General features: G+C 34.6%; 1 protein-coding gene across 2 annotated transcripts; it reads left to right on the top strand.

Moving 5' to 3' along the window:
- The first annotated feature begins 26 nt into the window (after positions 1 to 26).
- Positions 27 to 19,018, top strand: LOC137405265 (dynactin subunit 1-like). Of its 2 annotated transcripts, none has more exons than XM_068091499.1 (7): positions 27 to 78; positions 16,019 to 16,627; positions 16,891 to 17,028; positions 17,169 to 17,297; positions 17,489 to 17,578; positions 18,020 to 18,124; positions 18,461 to 19,018. In XM_068091499.1, the coding sequence occupies exons 2-7, from the start codon at positions 16,043 to 16,045 to the stop codon at positions 18,908 to 18,910; spliced, it is 1,497 nt and encodes a 498-aa protein (XP_067947600.1). In that variant the 5' UTR covers positions 27 to 78; positions 16,019 to 16,042; the 3' UTR covers positions 18,911 to 19,018. The 2 variants fall into 2 exon arrangements, with proteins under 2 accessions (XP_067947600.1, XP_067947594.1); XM_068091493.1 differs by lacking the exon at positions 27 to 78 and adding an exon at positions 15,843 to 15,928.
- The last annotated feature ends 2 nt before the right edge of the window (positions 19,019 to 19,020 follow it).

Here is a 19,020-nt window from a genome sequence, read left to right as displayed (position 1 = left end):
TTTCTTTTCTTCAACTTCTAAAGTAAGATTGCGCAAGGAGGTTGTAGAATGCTTATTAACTCACCAGTCTGATAAAAGGTAATTGTCCTTTACTTTATACAAGCGAGTTATTTAGACACACTTGGCAGTACATCAAGCTGCACGTTTCATAAAGTTTAGACCTTAGAGCACAATTCATCGGTTCTTCATTTAATGATTAATTGTAACACTGCATATGATTAGTTGCATTTTCAGCTCATTTCATTGTTAGTATCACATACACATTCTTATCTTAGTTTTCACTTGCATGGTCATCCTTTTTAGTGACTAATCATGAATTTTTTTTAATAAAGTAACGTCTTTTTAAGTCGCAACAAGTTTTTACTACCGCTTCTACACAATTTGTCTAATTCGGTCTGGTTGTTATTTATATTTGCTTGAAAATCGAAAGATTTTTTTCTGTTAGGTAATAGTATCTTTTGAACTAATTAAATGGTCAAAGAGTTTTACTTTTCCATCGCTCTGTGCTGGTATATTCCATTAACTAACTTAAATGTAAAATTGTTACCGTGATAGCTGGATGAGATATTTTGTATTGTGCTGGTATTCTTACTTACCAAAGAATGCTAACCAAAGTAATGAATACAATAATATTGTGCTCAGTGCATTCAAAGTATGTATAAAACGCTTATCTTCATTATTAATCACCAAGTTAATGTATCCAAAGTTAATGATGTTGATTTTTCTTCAAAACACAAACTTTGGAAATATTATTAATAAGTTATTGTTGTAATCATTAACTTGTGCACGCAGTCATTTGAATATACCCTTCATGCAAGTCCGTGAGTACTCCGTTTTTATCACCTATGAATGTTAATGCATAATTGAGTTATATAGGCTATTGTTATCATCAAAACAGAGGCTAGCAAGCTTTTGAACATTTTTTTTCAGCAAATCGAAATAAGCTCAATATTCTCAAATGAACAATTTTCCTAATTTAAGGCTATAACCTAGAATCTAGCTTCTTAGCAAAATTTCTGAATCATCGCAAAAACTATTGAATTTTTGGTCATTTATTTTCGTTAGTATAAATGAACAAAAGCTGAAGAGCCTACCTAAAATCATATTAACTAAATATTTAACCTCTAGAAATCAATAAATTTATGTCCAGCTAGGCTGGATCTTGTTGTAAAGTAGATTGAAGGAGAGCATATCATTATATATTTATATTTTTTATTTATATTTATTTATATTTAGCTTAATGCGTTCTGGGACTGAGCTCTTATGTCAATTTACTCACCTCTCAAGGCATGATTTCCGATATAAAATATCTACCGTAAAACTTCTAATTGTGCCCCACCTCTATTTGAACGTCGCTTCTATTTGAACACTGCCTCTATTTGACCGCTATTTCCATTTGACCGCCACCTCTATTTGACCGCCACTGTGAGAGAAGGGTTGAAAAATAGAGCGCAACTCTCTAATTGAGCACCACCTCTATTTGATCGCCACTTTGACGATCTTTGCTCTTTACGAACCCATAATATTAATTGATCAGTAAAAATGTGTCCACAAAAATTTACTAATAAAGAATCGCTTACATCAATAACAATTAATTCTCTCGTTGTCCAACTTCTAAGCTTTTCGTTTTTTTCGTTAAAATTCTCAAAGCAACACCATAGAAATAATTAATAATAACTGTCTCAGGCTAATAGTACCTGGTTTAAACCATAACTGTCACGAACAACTTTTATCGTATTTTCTAGGTAAATCAGACACGCTGATTCCGATTTTGTACTCAAAATAAAGATTAGTCCACTAACCTTCAAAGTCATTTAGGCTTTTTTAAAGCGTTTCAATATCCGTTTCAAAAACAACACAATCGGCATTACAAGCTCCACCCATAAATATGTGACGAAACCTAGCTTTTTCAGAAACGGAAGTTGGGAATGTTTAGTCCAATTTAGAATAATAGAGATGGGTGTCTTAAAACCCATTATTATCTAAATCCAGCCTGTAAAATAGTTTCAGTTTTTTATGAAAGGGATATAAACTATTTAAAATTGCTCGCAGCTTGTTACATGACGTTTAAATGGGCTGGACGCCAAGAAAAATGAGCTCAAAAAGCGCGGTTTTATCACGAGCTAGCGTTGTTATTGCGCTTTTTAAATATACAATGCTAAATAGCTTATCTGCCTTTCAGAAAAGACTGATATTATTTTTAAGGCTGAATTTAGATATTAATGGATTTTAAAACACCCATCTCTATTATTCTAAATCGGTCTAAACATACCTACGTAACTTCTGTTACTAAAAAGCTAGGTTACGTCAAGTATTTATGGGCGGAGCTTGTTATGCCGATCGTGTTGTTTTCGAGACCGATATTAAAACGCTATAAAAAGTTCTTCATTACTCTGAAAGTTAGTGGTCTAATCTTTATTTTGATTACAAAATCGGAATCAGCATGTCTGATTTACCTAGTAAATATGATAAAAGTTGTTCGTGGCAGTTATGGTTTAAAGCGGTTTTGATACTTCAAAGTACAGTGCATCCTCAGGATACGATTACCCTGATATATGATTTTTTTCACATTAAGTAGTGGAATGCGATAATTTTTTCACCTCACCATACGAATTCAACAAAAATTTTTGTCCGAGTTTAAATTTGGCAGTCGGTGTGTTTATTACATACATCAAAATAACAAAGTCGGGGAAATACTGTTCATCGGAAAAACTTTCACAACGCCTGATAGAGACACGATGACCAATTTTTTTCAGCTCAGCAATTCTCATGTGTAAAATGTTAATATTTTCCCTTTAAAACCAGTAGCAAAGTTGGAGTGGCAATCTTTTCAAAACAGAAGGTCAGTGGTCAGATAACTTCCCTTAAACTGCTAACAAAACTCCACTTCATTACGAAACCGGCATCATTCAGGCTTTTTTGCCGAATTAAGTTAAAAAAGATTTCGATGAGATCGGCTAATATTACATTGAAAACAAAGCCAGTAACTAATAGGTGATAAAATTTTAGGGATAAAAAGTTGAAATTCAGTAAAATAGTTAAAAATACATACTAAAACTTAGTTTCAAGTGTGTGTTTAGTAGGCTAAACTTATTTAAAGTTAATTCAAAGTTTATGTAATACGTACGTCAGTCTTGAAGATAAGAACTCTCTACGGTACGTACTACACATAGCACATTGCAATGTTACATTTTAATGCAGATCATAACCAATAATTACACCAAGTATACTAAAGTCACTGTAGGTAACTATAGTTACTAAGGTTAACATGCTATTTTGTTACCAATTTTCAATATGTACAGTACTTGTATAAAATTATGATGACTTCCATCAACAGGTGTTTATATTAAAAATTATATTATATTGCATTATATAATTATTATGGTTTCGATACCCCTCCATACGATGCCAACCCTGGAACGGATTAAAATAATATTCTGAGGATGCACTGAACATGTATATAAAAACATTTTATATTTACATTTACGATAGTAGATGAACGACTAGTTTTAGGCTAAAGGTTGGGTTTAGCGAGTTAAACTTTCACACATTGCATTTGTTCTAAATGTAATGCGTAAAAGTATTGCTCGGCCAAAAATTGTTTGGACACTAAAATTGACTAGCTTAGCAGTGTAGAACAAGAGTTGAGATCGGAAGGCATCATGGAAGGTATTGGACAACCAGAAAATGTTCGCTCCATCGAAAGCAACAATCGGAATGCAACTATCCGAGCAAACGACGCAAATATTTTTGTTTTAAAACCGTTAATTTTGCTTTTGTTCATGTAATATAAGTATGGTTCGTGTATGTCACTTGTTCATGAATGTATTGTAGCATTTGATAGATTATCATTATATAGTTTATAAATTTGCAGATTTATAGCATATTATTTAATAGCATCCTTGTGGTTATCTTAACACAGCTTACAATGGATCAACACTCATAACTCCTCTTTTCTGTTGCACATGAAAAGCCAGTATTGGCTGCAAACATCAATGAGTGCAATGAGATTTTATGCAACATTGTTAAATATAGATATAAAATATAAATATGTGTTCAAATTTAGAATGAAATAAAAATTGAAAATTCCAACAAATTGCAAAGCAGTGCACAGGCTATAACATCGCAGGTTAATTGCAAGCAATAGATATAAACTAGTAGAAATATTTTTCGGTTTCTCAATGCATATTTATTAAGAGATCTTGGGCAATTTAGAGTTATGTTAGCAGATTTATTGCATCCTAAAGGTGTAATATTGCTTCACCGGAAAGAGAGGGCAAAATATACACGACATTCGCTTCGCCCGTAAAAAGGCTAAATTATCTTCCCAAAATTATGGCGAGCCATTTGAAAAATACAACGCCAGCCTCTATTTGAATGCCACCTCCCATTGACCGCCACTGTAGAGGGTTGAAAAATAGAGCGCCATGGCGTTTAATTAGAGATTTCACGGTAAGTACAAATTTATCCATTAGCATACTATGGAAAAAATACTTAAACATGATATTAGTATTGCGGTGGAAAAGCATGTTTTTAGTTGTTGTAATTCAGGATATGCGCTAAAAAGTAACAAATACCTATTTAGTCGTTACGGTCTGCAATAAAATAGAACATCACTATACATGTACAATGCTTTATGGAGTTTTTACCTTTGAGACGGACATTGTGGATAGCAACTGTCTGAGAAAGACCTGAGAGCAAAGCTTTCGGTACACTAAACTTTTGTAACCCTTCGTAATAGAAACTGGAAATTTAACTTGAATCTACTAAACACACACTTGAAGCTAAGTTTAAATTTTTAACTAAATTTATTTTGATTTTTTCGTCTCATTCTGTGGTGGTATACGTTTCCGATTGCCCCGTTTTGTCTCGCATTCGCTATAACTTTTAACCAGCCTTTATCAAGGAGGACAACCAAGCGATGCTGTTCTCACAAGCAGCATAAATTTAGCATACTTAGCCATACAGTGGCCATCGATATATGCTCATGCATGGCTCATATCTCAAAGATTACTCGTATCTTAAGGTAGAAACTTGCTCGTATAAATATTCTAGTTTCTCGCATGTTCGGGTATTCGTATGTCTAGATATGACTGTAGCAAGTAGCCACCAAAGGTATGTTTTTTTTCAGATGAGTTATTGCAGCCTCTAAGGAATTTAACTGTTCTATAATGTTATACCAATCAAACCTTGTCATTTATAGTTAATATGTTTCAATTGCTACTTCCCGTGTAGTTCATCGTATATTCAAGCAAATATTCCGGTGAGAATACACTGCATTTTGTTTGACTTCGTCCATAATCCAAAAAAAACCAATGAGAAATATGCCATATAATTCCAAGAATAATGTGGAAAAAAAAGCATTTGAAAAACCTAAATGATATGTAAAAACTAGAATAATAGAATGATAATCAGATGGAAGTGTAGGTGAAGTAATGTGGAAATTACAGTCAAGTCAGTAATAGGAATACGGCCGACCATCGTTGAAACGGACCCCGTTAATCTGTCATCGGATAGGACAGACATTGTCTGCGTTGAAGTTAAGTTGTCCAATGTACTGATGTTCGTGATGAGGTCACCAATAGATGGCTCTCTACAGCCTATGCTGCCACGGTTCCTGCCAAAATTTACTTTGTATACCAAATTCACACTCTGGTGCTCTGCGTTTTGAGGGAATATTTATGTGTTTAAACCTAATTTAAACTTCTGTTTTTCATCATGTCTTAGCAATGTCATCTACATAATGTAAATACACGTAAATATTACTTAGTTTTCTTTTTTTTATTTAAACTGTAATTTCTTTTTCATAGACTACAATTTTAAAAGTATGTGTAGTGCTCAGTATGTAGTACAATGTATATACCGTAAGTCCTCATGCTCAAGCCGCGCGGCTTGTGCTCAAAACCAGATGATTCACGAAAGAAAAAATAATCCTCCAACAAGCCGCGTATGCCCACAGACCGCGGCTAATGACCGAGGTTTTGTCGTCCTTGACCCCTTCGGGAGCGAGAGTGTTGAGAAGGGTTTCGTTATACCCAGTACTCTTGAATAAGAAAACAGGCTACATCAGTACATGTGAAAAGAATTTTCTTTTACTTCCAAGTTCGAATTAAAATTTCTAAACCCTTGCATCAACAGCTTTTTGTCATGTCTCAGATAAATTTTTATAGCGCTGTTAGAGGGCTTCACGTTTATGGAAATATGCGGTCAGGAATGAAACGGTTCTAATGACCTACGACTGTGGTCAGTTAAACATTAGCGATAAATTCTTCGTTAGTCTAAAGCATAGAGTTATCTCCCCCTAGAGTGATAACTACACGAGGGTTTCCGGTGCCAACAAGGAGCGTTTAGGCCACGCCCCTTTTTTGTGCTAGTCAGTCGTAGTGATTGACTAGATCAATAACATCAGCCATGAAAAGGGTTAAACAAGGATCATGCATTTCCAGTTAAGATAGTAATTAATGTTCATATTAAAGAAATGATGATTATAGTTTATTACTCTAATATATGCTTATTATTTAAAGCAATTCAATACCTACCAGGGATCGCTAAACATATTATGGAAATGTTTACTTTTCCATATCCATTTCCATAAACATAAATATTTCCATAATTTTAGGGAAATGGGTATGGAAATTTTATTTTAGAAATATGGAAATGGTATGGAAATAATATGAAAATAAATTATGGAAATGCTATGGAAATGGAAATAATATGGAAATGAAGTAGGGAAATGTAATGGAAATAATATGGAAACAAATTATGGAAATACTATGGAGATGAAGTAGGGAAATGTTATGGAAATGAATTATGGAAATGGAATTAATATGGAAATGAATTATGCAAATGCTATGGAAATGGAAATAATATGGAAATGAATTATGGAAATGTTATAGAAATGGAAATAATATGGAAATGAATTATGGAAATGTTATGGAAATTGAATTAATATGGAAATAAATTATTGAAATTTTATGGAAATAGAAATAATATGAAAATGAATTATGGAAATAGAAATTGTGACATACACGCAATCCCTGATACCTACATGACTTGCGAAGGCACTGAATAGATAGTGTTAAGTAAGTGAGTTAATGCAATCAGTTACTCATAGATAAGATAGATAGTCATACTGGGGTTGTATTACATTAGTGTGATGGGAAGCTAATTGACTGCCATCAACTGTGAGCTGTACTACCCGAGTTATAAAAAAGTCTTTGGACAGAAAATTTATTTTTATATAACATTTATTTACCATTCTAACTTTTAAACTTCATAACATGAGAAAATATTTTTAAGCAGTTTAAAAGAATTAAGAGGAAAAAGAAAACAACTGTAAAGGTTTTCAAGCTTTTTCAAACAACTACAACTTTTAAATTTAATATCATGAAAGAAGTGTTTTGTTGAAATACATGTAAATTAGGAAGAAAAATAAAACTGTAAATGTGTTTAAATGTAAAATAATTAGCAAGTAATGGCTAAATATAATCTGTTTAGCTGTGATTACAATGAAAAATTATTTAATAAATAAGGTAATAAAAAAGTCTTTTTTATTTTCATATAATTATAATTTGGTATAATTAAGTATAATTTATTTTTATTTAACATATTTAACATTTGCCACTTTAACTTTCAAACTACATATTATGAGAAGTGTTTTGTGTAATTGAAATAAATGGAGAGAAGAGAGAAAACAGAAACAACTGTAAATGTTTTCAAGCTTTTTCAAACAACTACAACTTTAAAATTTCATATCATGAAAGAAGTTTTTCGTTGAAATGAATTAGGAAAAAAATGAAACTGCAAATGTGTTTAAATGTGAAATAATTAGCAAGTAATGGCTAAATATAATCTGTTTAGCTATGATTACAATAAAAAAATGATTTAATAAATAAAGTAATAAAAAAGTCTATTTTATTTTTAAATAATTATAATTTAGTATATTTAAGTATAATTTACTTTTATTTCACATATAACAACATTTGCCACTCTAACTTTCAAACTTTTTGCTTGCTTACATCAAGCAAGGATGACCACTAACTAGTGGACATCCTTTCAAGCTAGTCTATGCATTTGATTGATATGTATCAAAATCTAATATTACATGCAAGGGCTGTTTGTGGACTGTGGTGTCAATGAATCACTCTATCACCATACAATGTCAATACTTTCAGTGGATGGCAGTCGATTAGCTTCCCATCACACCAATGTAATACAACCCCAGTATGACTATCTATCTTATCTATGAGTAACTCACTAACTCACTGTACTTACACTATCTATTCAGTGCCTTTGCAAGGCATGTAGGTATTAAATTGCTTTAAATAATAAGCATATATTAGAGTAATAAACTATAGTCATCATTTCTTTAATATGAGCAATAATTACTATCTTAACTGTGGAAATTCATGATCATTCTCATGGCTGATGTTATTGTTCTGTCAATCACTACGATTGACTAGCAAAAAAAAGGGGCATGGCCTAAACGCTCCTTGTTGGCACCGGAAACGCTCGTGTTGTTGAAGGCACAGTTATCACTCTAGGGGAGATAACTCTATGGTCTAAAGTATTCCATAAACATGACCCTGAAAATAAACAAGTAGGTTGCCAAAATCCCGTACATAAAAGTGTATCATGACTGCGGTTCTATGGTTATAGCGCGGAACTGAGCAGAGACCGCATTTATCGAGAAGCCGCCCTAAGCCTCACGTAAGTTTTAAAAACTTGGATTTAGCCGCGGCTTATTACCTTGAACCAGAAGCCGCACTCAACGACAAGTCGCGCGGCTTGAGCATAAGGACTTACGGTAAGCCTTATTAGTGTGATTTTTCCTGCATACCGTAAACCTCGATTTGAACGCCGTGGCTCTCTATTTTTCTACCCTTCTTTTGTAGTGGCGTTTTATTAGAGGTGGCGGTCAAATAGAGGCTGGCGTTGTATTTTTCAAATAGCACATCAGAATTTGTGGAAATTAAATGTAACCCTTTCACAGGCGAAGCAAATGTTGCCCAACTTTGCGCTCCCTTTCGATCGAAGCAACATTAATACTTTGATGCAATAAATCTGCCATAACTTACCTCCAACTTGTAGATCTCTAAATAAATATGCATTGGCAAGCTGAAAAAATATCTCTACCAGTTCATATCTATTGCTTGCAATTAACCTACGATGATCTTAGAGGCTGTGTTGTAATTTGGTGGAGCTTTGCAATTATTTTTTCATTCTAAATTTGAAGCATACAGTCAAGCATGGATAACTCGCCCACGGATAGCTCGAACACATGGTTAACTCGAACGGTTTCTTTGGTCCGTTCCCACGTAATGATAAGTTGCTATAGATAACTCGAACTCAACACTGTTAGCTCGAACTGTTTTTTCCCAACGGCTACCGAAACGGTTGTTATCGCTTTAGAAAATCACTTTATTCCAAGCTATTGAGCTAAACTTCAACTTTTCGTAATTCATAAGCGTCGTTATTACCACCATCGGCAAAATATTTTTGTCAACGACTTTTCTAAAGGTTTGGTGAAATTTGATTTATACCAAACATCCGCTTAGCGATCGCCCTTCGGAAGCGAGGTAAAGTGAGGTAATCTTTGCATAAACTTCAAGAAAAATTGGCAAAATTGATCGTGGGTAAAACGCTCAAAAGAAAAAGATGTCTTTTCTTCTGAGCATTTCAACAACGATCAAGTTTTGCCAATGTCAACCTAAAAATTGTCCTGGCAATAACATCACCTCAAACAACAAACCAATCTCAAGTGATAGAAAAATCTCTATACTTTTTGATAAAAACGTTTTAAGCTTTACATTAGAAGCATTTAATTTGAAACAAGCCATTTGTGCTTTTGATTTATATTATAGTTTGTATATGTACATGTATCTACTAATAAATAAGTAAATACATGGACTTGTGACAGTGCTCTGATAACTTGAACGCTCTGATAATTCGAACACTTTCGCTTGGTCCTGTGAAGTTCGAGTTATCCATGTTTGACTGTATTTATATTTTATAAGTATATTTAACAATGGTGTAAGAATACTCATTACGCTCATTGATATGTTTGCTACAGTTTGCAGGCAAAACTGGCTTTTTATGTGCAATAGAAAAGGATTTCTGAGTGTAAGCCGAGTTTATATAGTCGTAATGATGTTATCAAATAATATACGATAAACCTGCAAATTCACGATTTATATAATAATTTATCAAATGCTACTAATATATTGTCAAAAACAAGTGACAAACAAACCATAATTATAATACATACAAAAACAAAAATTAAAGTTTTTGAAATGAACATTTTTTTACGTACCTGCGTATGTAAATATCAAAGAATGTCAAATAGAGGCGTTCTATTAAAAGGTGGGCCTCTATATTTTAACCCTTTTATGGTGGTGGTCAATCGGAGATGGTTTTCAAATAGAGGTGCCATTCAAATGGAGGTTTTACGTTTTATATATATATTATGAGTTATATTATATATATTATATGAGTTATATTATATGAGTAAACATAATTTTACATGAATCCCTATAACGTAAACCTTTCGGAACCGATTATTTACTTTGTAGGAGCGCCTACTGTATTTGTCATTATAATACCTCAAGTATTTTTAGGAGTTGTGCACTTATGCGGTGACCTGTGTGAGGGCTGACAATTCCATTTCTGCATGTAAACTCTCTGCCTATGTATTTGTTTTCACAAACTTACAATCGGCAGGAAGCAGAAGTAAAAAGCAGCGGCCTGTAATAAAGAACTTTTATTTTGTATTGAAGTCTTTCACCAAATTCATCACTTAGATTTGCAAGGCCAAAAATATTCATGCTTTATTTAAAATATTTAATCGAATGCTTAGAGGATGTAGCGTCTGTTCACATCCGCCTCTTTCAATTGTTATCTTTTGAATTGATAAGATTTCATGTTGGGGTTGGTTGATGCTGATTCATTTATTAATAATGAAATCACAATGATTTTTGCATCAAGGTAAGCTTTTTTCTGTATAGGCGTCAGTATTGTGAGATTAGCTATTGTTTAGTTAGGTGATTCAATACATCCGCCCTATTGTACTCAGTGTGTAGGCTATTTAACAGCTGTTTGTCTGTCGTCGAATACACCCAGTGGTCTGTTTGCGTTAGTATCAAGTAACTTATCAGTTTTTTAACTAGCATATAGGGACTCGGCACATCAAATATTTCATCCATCAGAGTCGCTATTTCTTTGAAAAAGTACTTGTGGGTGTATTTTCATGTATTCGATAAAGATTGTATACAAACAGATATCCAATTGGAAATTCATGTTGCACCAAAGACACATTCAATTCAAAGGCTACGTTATTGTGAAGCTATCGTGAAGGCTATCGTTTAATACAATAGCTTCTTGCTCTGTCATAGTCATTCGTTTTCAACCATTTAGTAATGATCAGTCGTTTGAAAGATTGTCTACTTCTTGCTTTGATGTATTCTTTGTGGAACCTGTTCATCAAAAATAAGCATTTAAGCATAAGAAACCCTCAAAGTTTAAGTTCTTTGTAATTGTATACAGTTCAATGTATCAAAATATGCTACATAAGAATAATATTTGAAGACTGAAATGATAAAGTAAAGGTAAAATTGCTGTACATCTTTCATTGTGTATCTCTAATGTCAAAAATTGTCAGTTTCATTCACTCATTTTGAAGTTTCTTAGCTATCCCATTCAATAGTGTGTTAGTCAATCTTTCTGTTGGGGTTTCTTTAGTATATTGGAATGCTATCGGAAGATACTGGACCAAGCAGGAATGCAAGTAGGAAAGGTCACGTCTAGACGCACACAATACGTCTAACAATGCTGTAATTTAGGTGTGTTCAATTCTATGCGTGGTCCTTAGTTGCAACCTCTGAGCACTAATAGTTATGCTTATACAGCCTTTCAATTTGCTCACCAAACTGGATTCGCCTATTGCTTGTCATTGCTGTAGTCAGTGTAGCGTTAAGATTTGAAAGAGCTGACAAACAAATTTGCGGGAACTTTTGCATGTGAATTGGTGAACCAGTTCACATGCACTGATAACCTGATTAATTAGTTCCTTTAAAGGTTAACTGTTAGCACACAATCTTATTAAATAAATAACATCAGATAACATTGCAGATTGAGGTTTAAATAAAAGGTTTGTGTACTTTAGACCAAATGCCAAGTTTTATCAACATTTTAAAGCAATGATAATGGATAGAAATATTTGAGATCTCTGCGTCGACGGAAACAGTTATGACACTATATAATTATATTAGGTTCGCTCACTGTTTGAATTAAATTACCTCAAAATTGTCCATTAAAAATCTTGATTCACCAAAACCGAGCATTTGTTGACAGGTTTAAACAGATGGCTTTCGAGAATTTTCTATTTATGTGAAGGAAGAATTTTTTGCACAAGATGAATGCGCAAGTCCATTGGTGTCATTCTATACATCTCGGAAGCTAATGTAGGATGTATAAATAAAACCGCAGTCTTTTTCGGTATTTGTGGAATCTGCTTCGACCTTGCATTAAAATTATCTGCTATGTTGAGACTATATGAGTGAAATTTGGTAAAGAATAGCGGCCAAAAGAAGTAATTTTGTCTCGAATTCAGGAATTTGCTAATTGTCAACATTGACACCGTAATGCATAAATCTGTGTTTCACTGAAAAAAATAGCCACCCTTTTGTCAGAGCTTTGAGCTTGCATCATGAGTGTTTTTGTATCCAAAACTGACATTGTTCTTTTAATATATATATATATATATAATATTTATACAATTTTAAACTGCTGTTGTTTAACTTTTAATCTTAGTAGGCACTATTTTGTCATAGTAGATCATGGATTTGAATGTTCAAAACGTTCCTTACATGCTTACATACAGTAACCAGCTGTGGCAATGGTATAGTTAAATATTTGGTTAAGGTAAAATGGTTTATTAATTGGTTTCACAGTAATAAACAGCAGAACAGGGTCTGTATTCTGCAACATAAATTTTAACTAGTTTGAAACATTAGTTTGTTTGTGGTTAAACTTATTCGACTTTAACTATTCAGCAAAATAATGCTTCATTAAGCTGTAAGGACCTAAATTTTGATGCCAGTATAAAAAAGATGTGATCAACTTGGCAGCCAAAGGGCCAAGCAGCTGTGTGGCAATTGTTAATTGTGAGCTGATTTGGAAAACACAACGGCGACATGTCTGGCTTAGAAAATGAAATACTTATCTACATAAAAGTGATGGCAAGCTCTTGTCTGTTTGACATTAGTATACTATTATGTTCATGTTAATAATTACAAGGAAAAATGAGTAAAAGAAAAAAATCTTTGTTATAATTAAATTGATATTGAGATGTAATTCGTCACATTCTTTGGAGTTAACTTTCAGTGTTCATAAATAAACATGTTCACGATATCTCAAGACTTCTGCTAATCCACTCTGAATGAGTACAAAATTGTTTGTAAATAATGTAACAATGTTAAATAGATAGCAAAAGGGTCATATTTTGCTCCTTATTTTGGTCGACATGGTCGACAAATATCATTGAACTGTTTTACATAGATGCTTGAAACTGCTTGGTAAACATTTGTAATCACTATTAACAATTGGTAATCATTATTAAACGATTTGCAGGGATTTCAATTTTATATATATTTGACAAATCTTTGGCTGCTTCGATTTGTATAGTCAAGAGGTATGAAATTCGTGGCTCATAGATTTAACTGTAGCAGTCAAGCTGTCAGAAAAATTTCATTGTTTTTATTGCCAAGGATTCAAAGGCGGTGAATTTCATGATATTCACACTAACAAGGCGGCGTCTGTGAAAGAAGTTGCGGCATGTTAGAGTATATCAATAAAGTGATTTTTTTTACTTTGACAATTAAGTAATATAGGGTATATAGAGTGTAGCTTTATACGCTGAGAAAATGCGTATTAAACACATAGCAGACAAGCACATACTGCAGGGTGTATCTAAACCAACATATTCTATGAACTGGAGTCTGTACATCTTTGATTGGCCTAGGGAGTTAATTCCCTTAAAGCACATCAATTATATTAGTACTGTTTTAGTTTATTCAGATTCTTCAATATCTTGGCTTTCAAATGAGCCATTGTTTGACATGGTGAGACAGACATTGGTTGGTGTTTATAGGATTTCCCCAGAGCTCTACCACATAAATGTTCAATAGTACAAGCCTGCAAATTATGATGTCACAATTTTCATAATCGGTGTTGTGTGCTCTTACCGCTTATTTATCAACTACGATAAAGACTTTAGTGGCAGGCGAAGGTAGGACAACTCCAGAGAACCAAGGAAGATGACAAAGGAATCAGCGTCATTAGCTCTCCATGTACCGATTATTTCTGTGATAAATAACTCAGATTCCAAACACCATACTATGTTTTCCCGATGGTATTATGCAGTAGCCCTCTCTTTTTATTGTGATGTTGAGGGGCACGACTGAGGCTAATTAATTTCAAGCATGGCGAGATCTCCGAGATTGCAATTTACATATAGTACTAGGGCCATGCCACTGCAGGTCACAATTTAATTGATGTTATTTCATTACCTTAATCAACGACCGTATTTTTATTGAAGCATTATCATATTTAGAAAGCAACATGGAAAGCGATACGAATTACGAACAGGGGGTATATAAAATGATGTGATAATAATTACTATAAATGTTTAAAATGAACGAAAGGATGAAAAAAGCAAACTCTAACAATCACCCGAAATCTGTTAACCCAGAACATGTGTTTGTATAGGTCGGGCGTTAGCACGATCCCAGGGTATTGTTGATTATATAGAATCCTAGTTTATTATTAGTGCTCTCTGGGTTTAAGAGCACCAATTGTCACAGAAAAGCGCAGCCTTAATGGCAGCGAGAGGGATCGACGACCTAAGGCTAAATGCTAATTATGACATCACATTATGGGAACCATAACCAAGTGTTTTTTTATTGCACGACATACTTTTGACACCCTGTTTTTTCATAGTTCTATGATTCTTTGTGTATTGAATATAGGCTCATTCGAAAGCCAAGACTCTGAAGTACTGAAATATATGGTAAATGTACTGATATAATTGATGTGCTTTAAATAATATTTCGGTTCCCTGGTATCTGTTTCCAGCTCGAAAAGTTTTGATTGAGTTTGTCTTGCAAGTGCTAACAGATTGAACAGCCTATTCATCTTCCAGTAAAATATACATTTCCGCAGATATTACTGCAAATACCTTTGCTGAAACATACCATTTGTGCTTTCATGATTTACATAATTTGATAATTTACCTCAGTAATTTTTTTTTGAAAGTTTGAAAATCTAATGCAAATTTCAAGGTCTTTTTTCCAATTATCATTGGTCAATTTAGCTGTTAGCACTTGTAAAATAAAGCCATCTATAGCAGATGTCCAATGAGCAGCTTCGTATTTGTGAGCGTAGCCAGTTGCTGCTAGGCCTATTTTACTATATTGATAAATGGCATTTCTGTTGCGTATGCAAATCAACCAGGATGCATTGACTTTTCATGTTATTGTAATTTTTCTCTCATTTACTTCCTGTATCTTGGCCTCTGGTGTTTCATTGCCTTCCCAATAAGGAAGGATGAGGGTTGAAACACAACGGCGTAAAATTATTGGTTAGCTGGATAGGATATTGTTTGTTATGGTATGAGTTTTACATTTCCATAACAGAGTGATTGTGTCATAATGACAGTTTCTAACTCTTGACCATTAATCATGGCTGGATAAACTGATCGTTATAGGCTCAGCAATTGGCCAATGAGCTTGCTCTCGCTTGCTTTTCACTTTATATATGAAGCTGTTGTGGTCAAAGAGGCAGTAATAGTAGAGCTGAGTGCGCGGTTAGTGAATGAATGATATCACTGTGAAGTTAGTTAGGATCTCGCATAATGTTGAGTATATCTGAATTGGTAAGTGTGTCTATGATTTCTTCTGTCTTAGTGTGTAAACAGTAATGAAGGTGTTTGACAGTCCTATAGTTGTATGGCTTGGTTTTACAGATAGAGAAGTTTCCTTCCGCGAAAATGGATAGCGAAGAAGAAACTATATGCATTCCCATAAAGGAGTATGAAAACTACAGAAACTGTCATAAACTACAAGACAATCAGTCAATTTTGCGAGACCTTCAAAAGTTACTAATAACTAGGGATGAGGATGTAAAACGTTACAAGGAAAAGTCTGAACTGCTCGAGTGTAAGCTGCTCAAGACGCAGAAGACTTTGGATAATTGTATTCAAAGTGAACATCTTCAGTCAACGTCTTCATTGAAAACAACTGCGCACCGTCCAGTGAGAGTGGTTGCGCCTCTAAAGAAATCCCAACCAAAACCTATGTCTACTGCCGATTCGTCGGATACCATAGAAGTGGTTAGTAGAGCAATAGGAGATGATAGTCCGGTGAAGAAGGCAAGTTCTCAGACCTCCTCCTTAACTGCACAAACTCGTCGACTCTCTATATCGGAGGATAGTACAAATATTAAGTCTCTTCCACCTAGCTTGAGCGTAGTCGGGTCTCCGGGCATGTCAACGGCATTGCTCAAGAAACTTGTACAGGAAAATCTTAAACTCAAAGCGCAATTAGACAGACGTCAGCTACCAAAGCAATCTAAGGTGAGAAAAAGTAGAAACCTTTATGCCTGCTTATAGCAAGCTGGGATAGAGATATCTCAACGTATGCATGAATGAAGCCCACAGTATTAGAGTCAACCGTTTGGAGAGTGGCAGCTGATGTTGGCTGCTGCATCAATGAGGTCGAAGTTTACTGGAATTTTGATATGAGTAGGTTAGAGATGTTATCATTCCAACGGGAGATAGTTTAGTTCCTTGTAGAGTTCATTTAGCTATCGCTCGACCGTATCTGTCTCTAATTGTAGACCAGCGAAGAGCTAGAGAAAGTTATCAATGATTTGAAAGGAAAATTATCAAAAAAACAGCTGATAATTGATGACTTGGTTAACCAGGGAGGCAGCCAGGGACAAGTAGCCTCACGGTTAGAAGCCCTACACAAGGAGGTATGCGTGCTTCCAAACAGATAATTTTAGTGCTCTGTTTAGTGTCATTCATTTAATGCATTTAGTTAATATCTCCCCGTTTGGTTAATATCTCTCCGCAAAGCTGCAAAGCTACATCGCGTGTCTCGTATCTGTTGCAGGTTGACTACTATCGTGAAACCGCAGAGATGGACAAAATAGTTATCGATGCTTTGAAGCAAGACAATATTCAAGCTAAACGAGATAAAGAAGAAATTGAAAACGCTTTACATCATTGCAAGCCTTTTAAGGTATGCATGAGTGTCAGGCTTTTTTGTTGTTGCATGTTGATGATGCGTAAAAGGTATACATTTTTTCACGCATTCTGTGCAAGGTGAATGTGCCAAATACTTGTTATCTCAATAGTAAACGTTTGGACTGATGTTAGTTCTCACCCTCTTTTTTATTGAATATACTTATTTAACAATTTTTCCTTTTATAGGGCCAAGTTGTTGAAATGCAGGAAAGAATAGCTAAATTAGAGAGAAGTTTGAAGGAGGAGACAGAAAGAAGGAAAGATGCAGAACTTAGAGTAAGTATCTTATAAAATGCTGAGTTATTCTGGTCTAACCTGTTCCACGCCCCATACGGTTGACCAATTACAGTTCCATTGAGCTCCTTGTAAATTCATAAGAGTGATTGATTAGTTCCTCGTACTGTGGCAGGGGACACGAATTGTTGAACAAAGATGCAAAGTGGCACTCAAATATTTGTGCCTCTGCATGTACCTCTGCCCGTAGAATGTCAAATTGTAAAATTTCAAATGGCGAATCATTGTTAAAACTAGTGTCTCCAAAGTATTACTACGGAGAGCAACCGGTGGAGGATACTGGGATCAAGTTATTCGGTGGATAGATGCTGCAGGTGCATTTGCCCTCGAGGACAGCGCTTGCATAAGATTATTTTTATGTTGATATAGCCTGTGAGTACTTGCGGGTTGTTGTCACTAACCTTTTTCCTTGTGTTTCTTTAGATTGATTCACTTACTAAAGAAGTTGAAAATGTTAAACAAATATTGGAGAAGGCAGAAGAAGATCGAGAACTTGCTGAAAAAAATTATAATACTTTGGCTTCACAGGTAAGGCTATTGATTTTTGCCTTCACGTCAGCATCTGCTGTCACTATAATAAGCCATTACAATGAATTAGTATGCATATCATGATTAGAAGAGAGCAGCGATGCGGTTCATCTGACTTGCAGTAACAGTCTGTGTTAACTAGTTATATGATTGATTGCTTAGCTATAAAGATTAGGATTGCGCGCTAGGAGGAAACAAGGAAATAACTTGTCCCATTTCTAAGCGCTATTCCAGTCCCTCTGATGATTCAAAGTTTCCTTGTAGCGTAGCCTGACTATGAATCTATCACAAAAGGAAACCACTAGACTCGCTAATAGCCTTTTCCCTTGTTTTTAGTTCCACAAATCAACAGATAGACACCCAACAATTCAACCACCTTTTATGAGCAAAGCGCCTCAGCTAGTACCGCCTCAGCATTCTAGCCAACCTGCCAGTCTGCCTCAACCAGCTTACAGTTTCAGCCAATCCATGTATGGAGAAATTCCGCGTGTCCAATCTCGGTCTCAGGTATTAAGTCGTTCTCCTTCGCCGCAGTCACCCGCTCCTCGCAAGCTTCCTGAAAGCCTATCAACATATGCAAGTAAAGGTCTAGCTCCGTCAGCTCCAGAACCTCCGAGTCGCATGGTACAATCTAGTTACACACTCCCGACACATGCTGCTGCACATGCTGGGGTCCAGCTGCCATCTGCATCTGAACGCAAAACTTTCAAATGTCCTAGGTGTGATACTAAATTCATGGTGCTACAAGAATATAGGAATCATATAAAGATTTGTTTAAAGGGTTGAACCTACTTTTTACATGTTTTTTGATAGAAATATTTTTTCATTTTCAATTTATTTATTGTTAATAAATTATTAAAGCCTTATTAAGCCTATTGCTTACACTGTTGCATTTG

This window comes from Watersipora subatra, chromosome 1 (assembly GCF_963576615.1).
Source record: "Watersipora subatra chromosome 1, tzWatSuba1.1, whole genome shotgun sequence".
In the NCBI taxonomy this organism is placed as follows: Eukaryota; Metazoa; Bryozoa; class Gymnolaemata; order Cheilostomatida; family Watersiporidae; genus Watersipora; species Watersipora subatra.
This window is presented reverse-complemented; position numbering and strand designations above follow the sequence as displayed.

Bases quoted from the DNA above. Each gene is read 5' to 3' on its own strand.
- LOC137405265 (XM_068091493.1), top strand. From the start codon at position 15,908: ATGTTGAGTATATCTGAATTG. The intron at 16,628-16,890 runs GTGAGAAAAAGT...CTCTAATTGTAG, and splicing joins AGCTACCAAAGCAATCTAAG to ACCAGCGAAGAGCTAGAGAA. The intron at 18,125-18,460 runs GTAAGGCTATTG...CCTTGTTTTTAG, and splicing joins ATAATACTTTGGCTTCACAG to TTCCACAAATCAACAGATAG.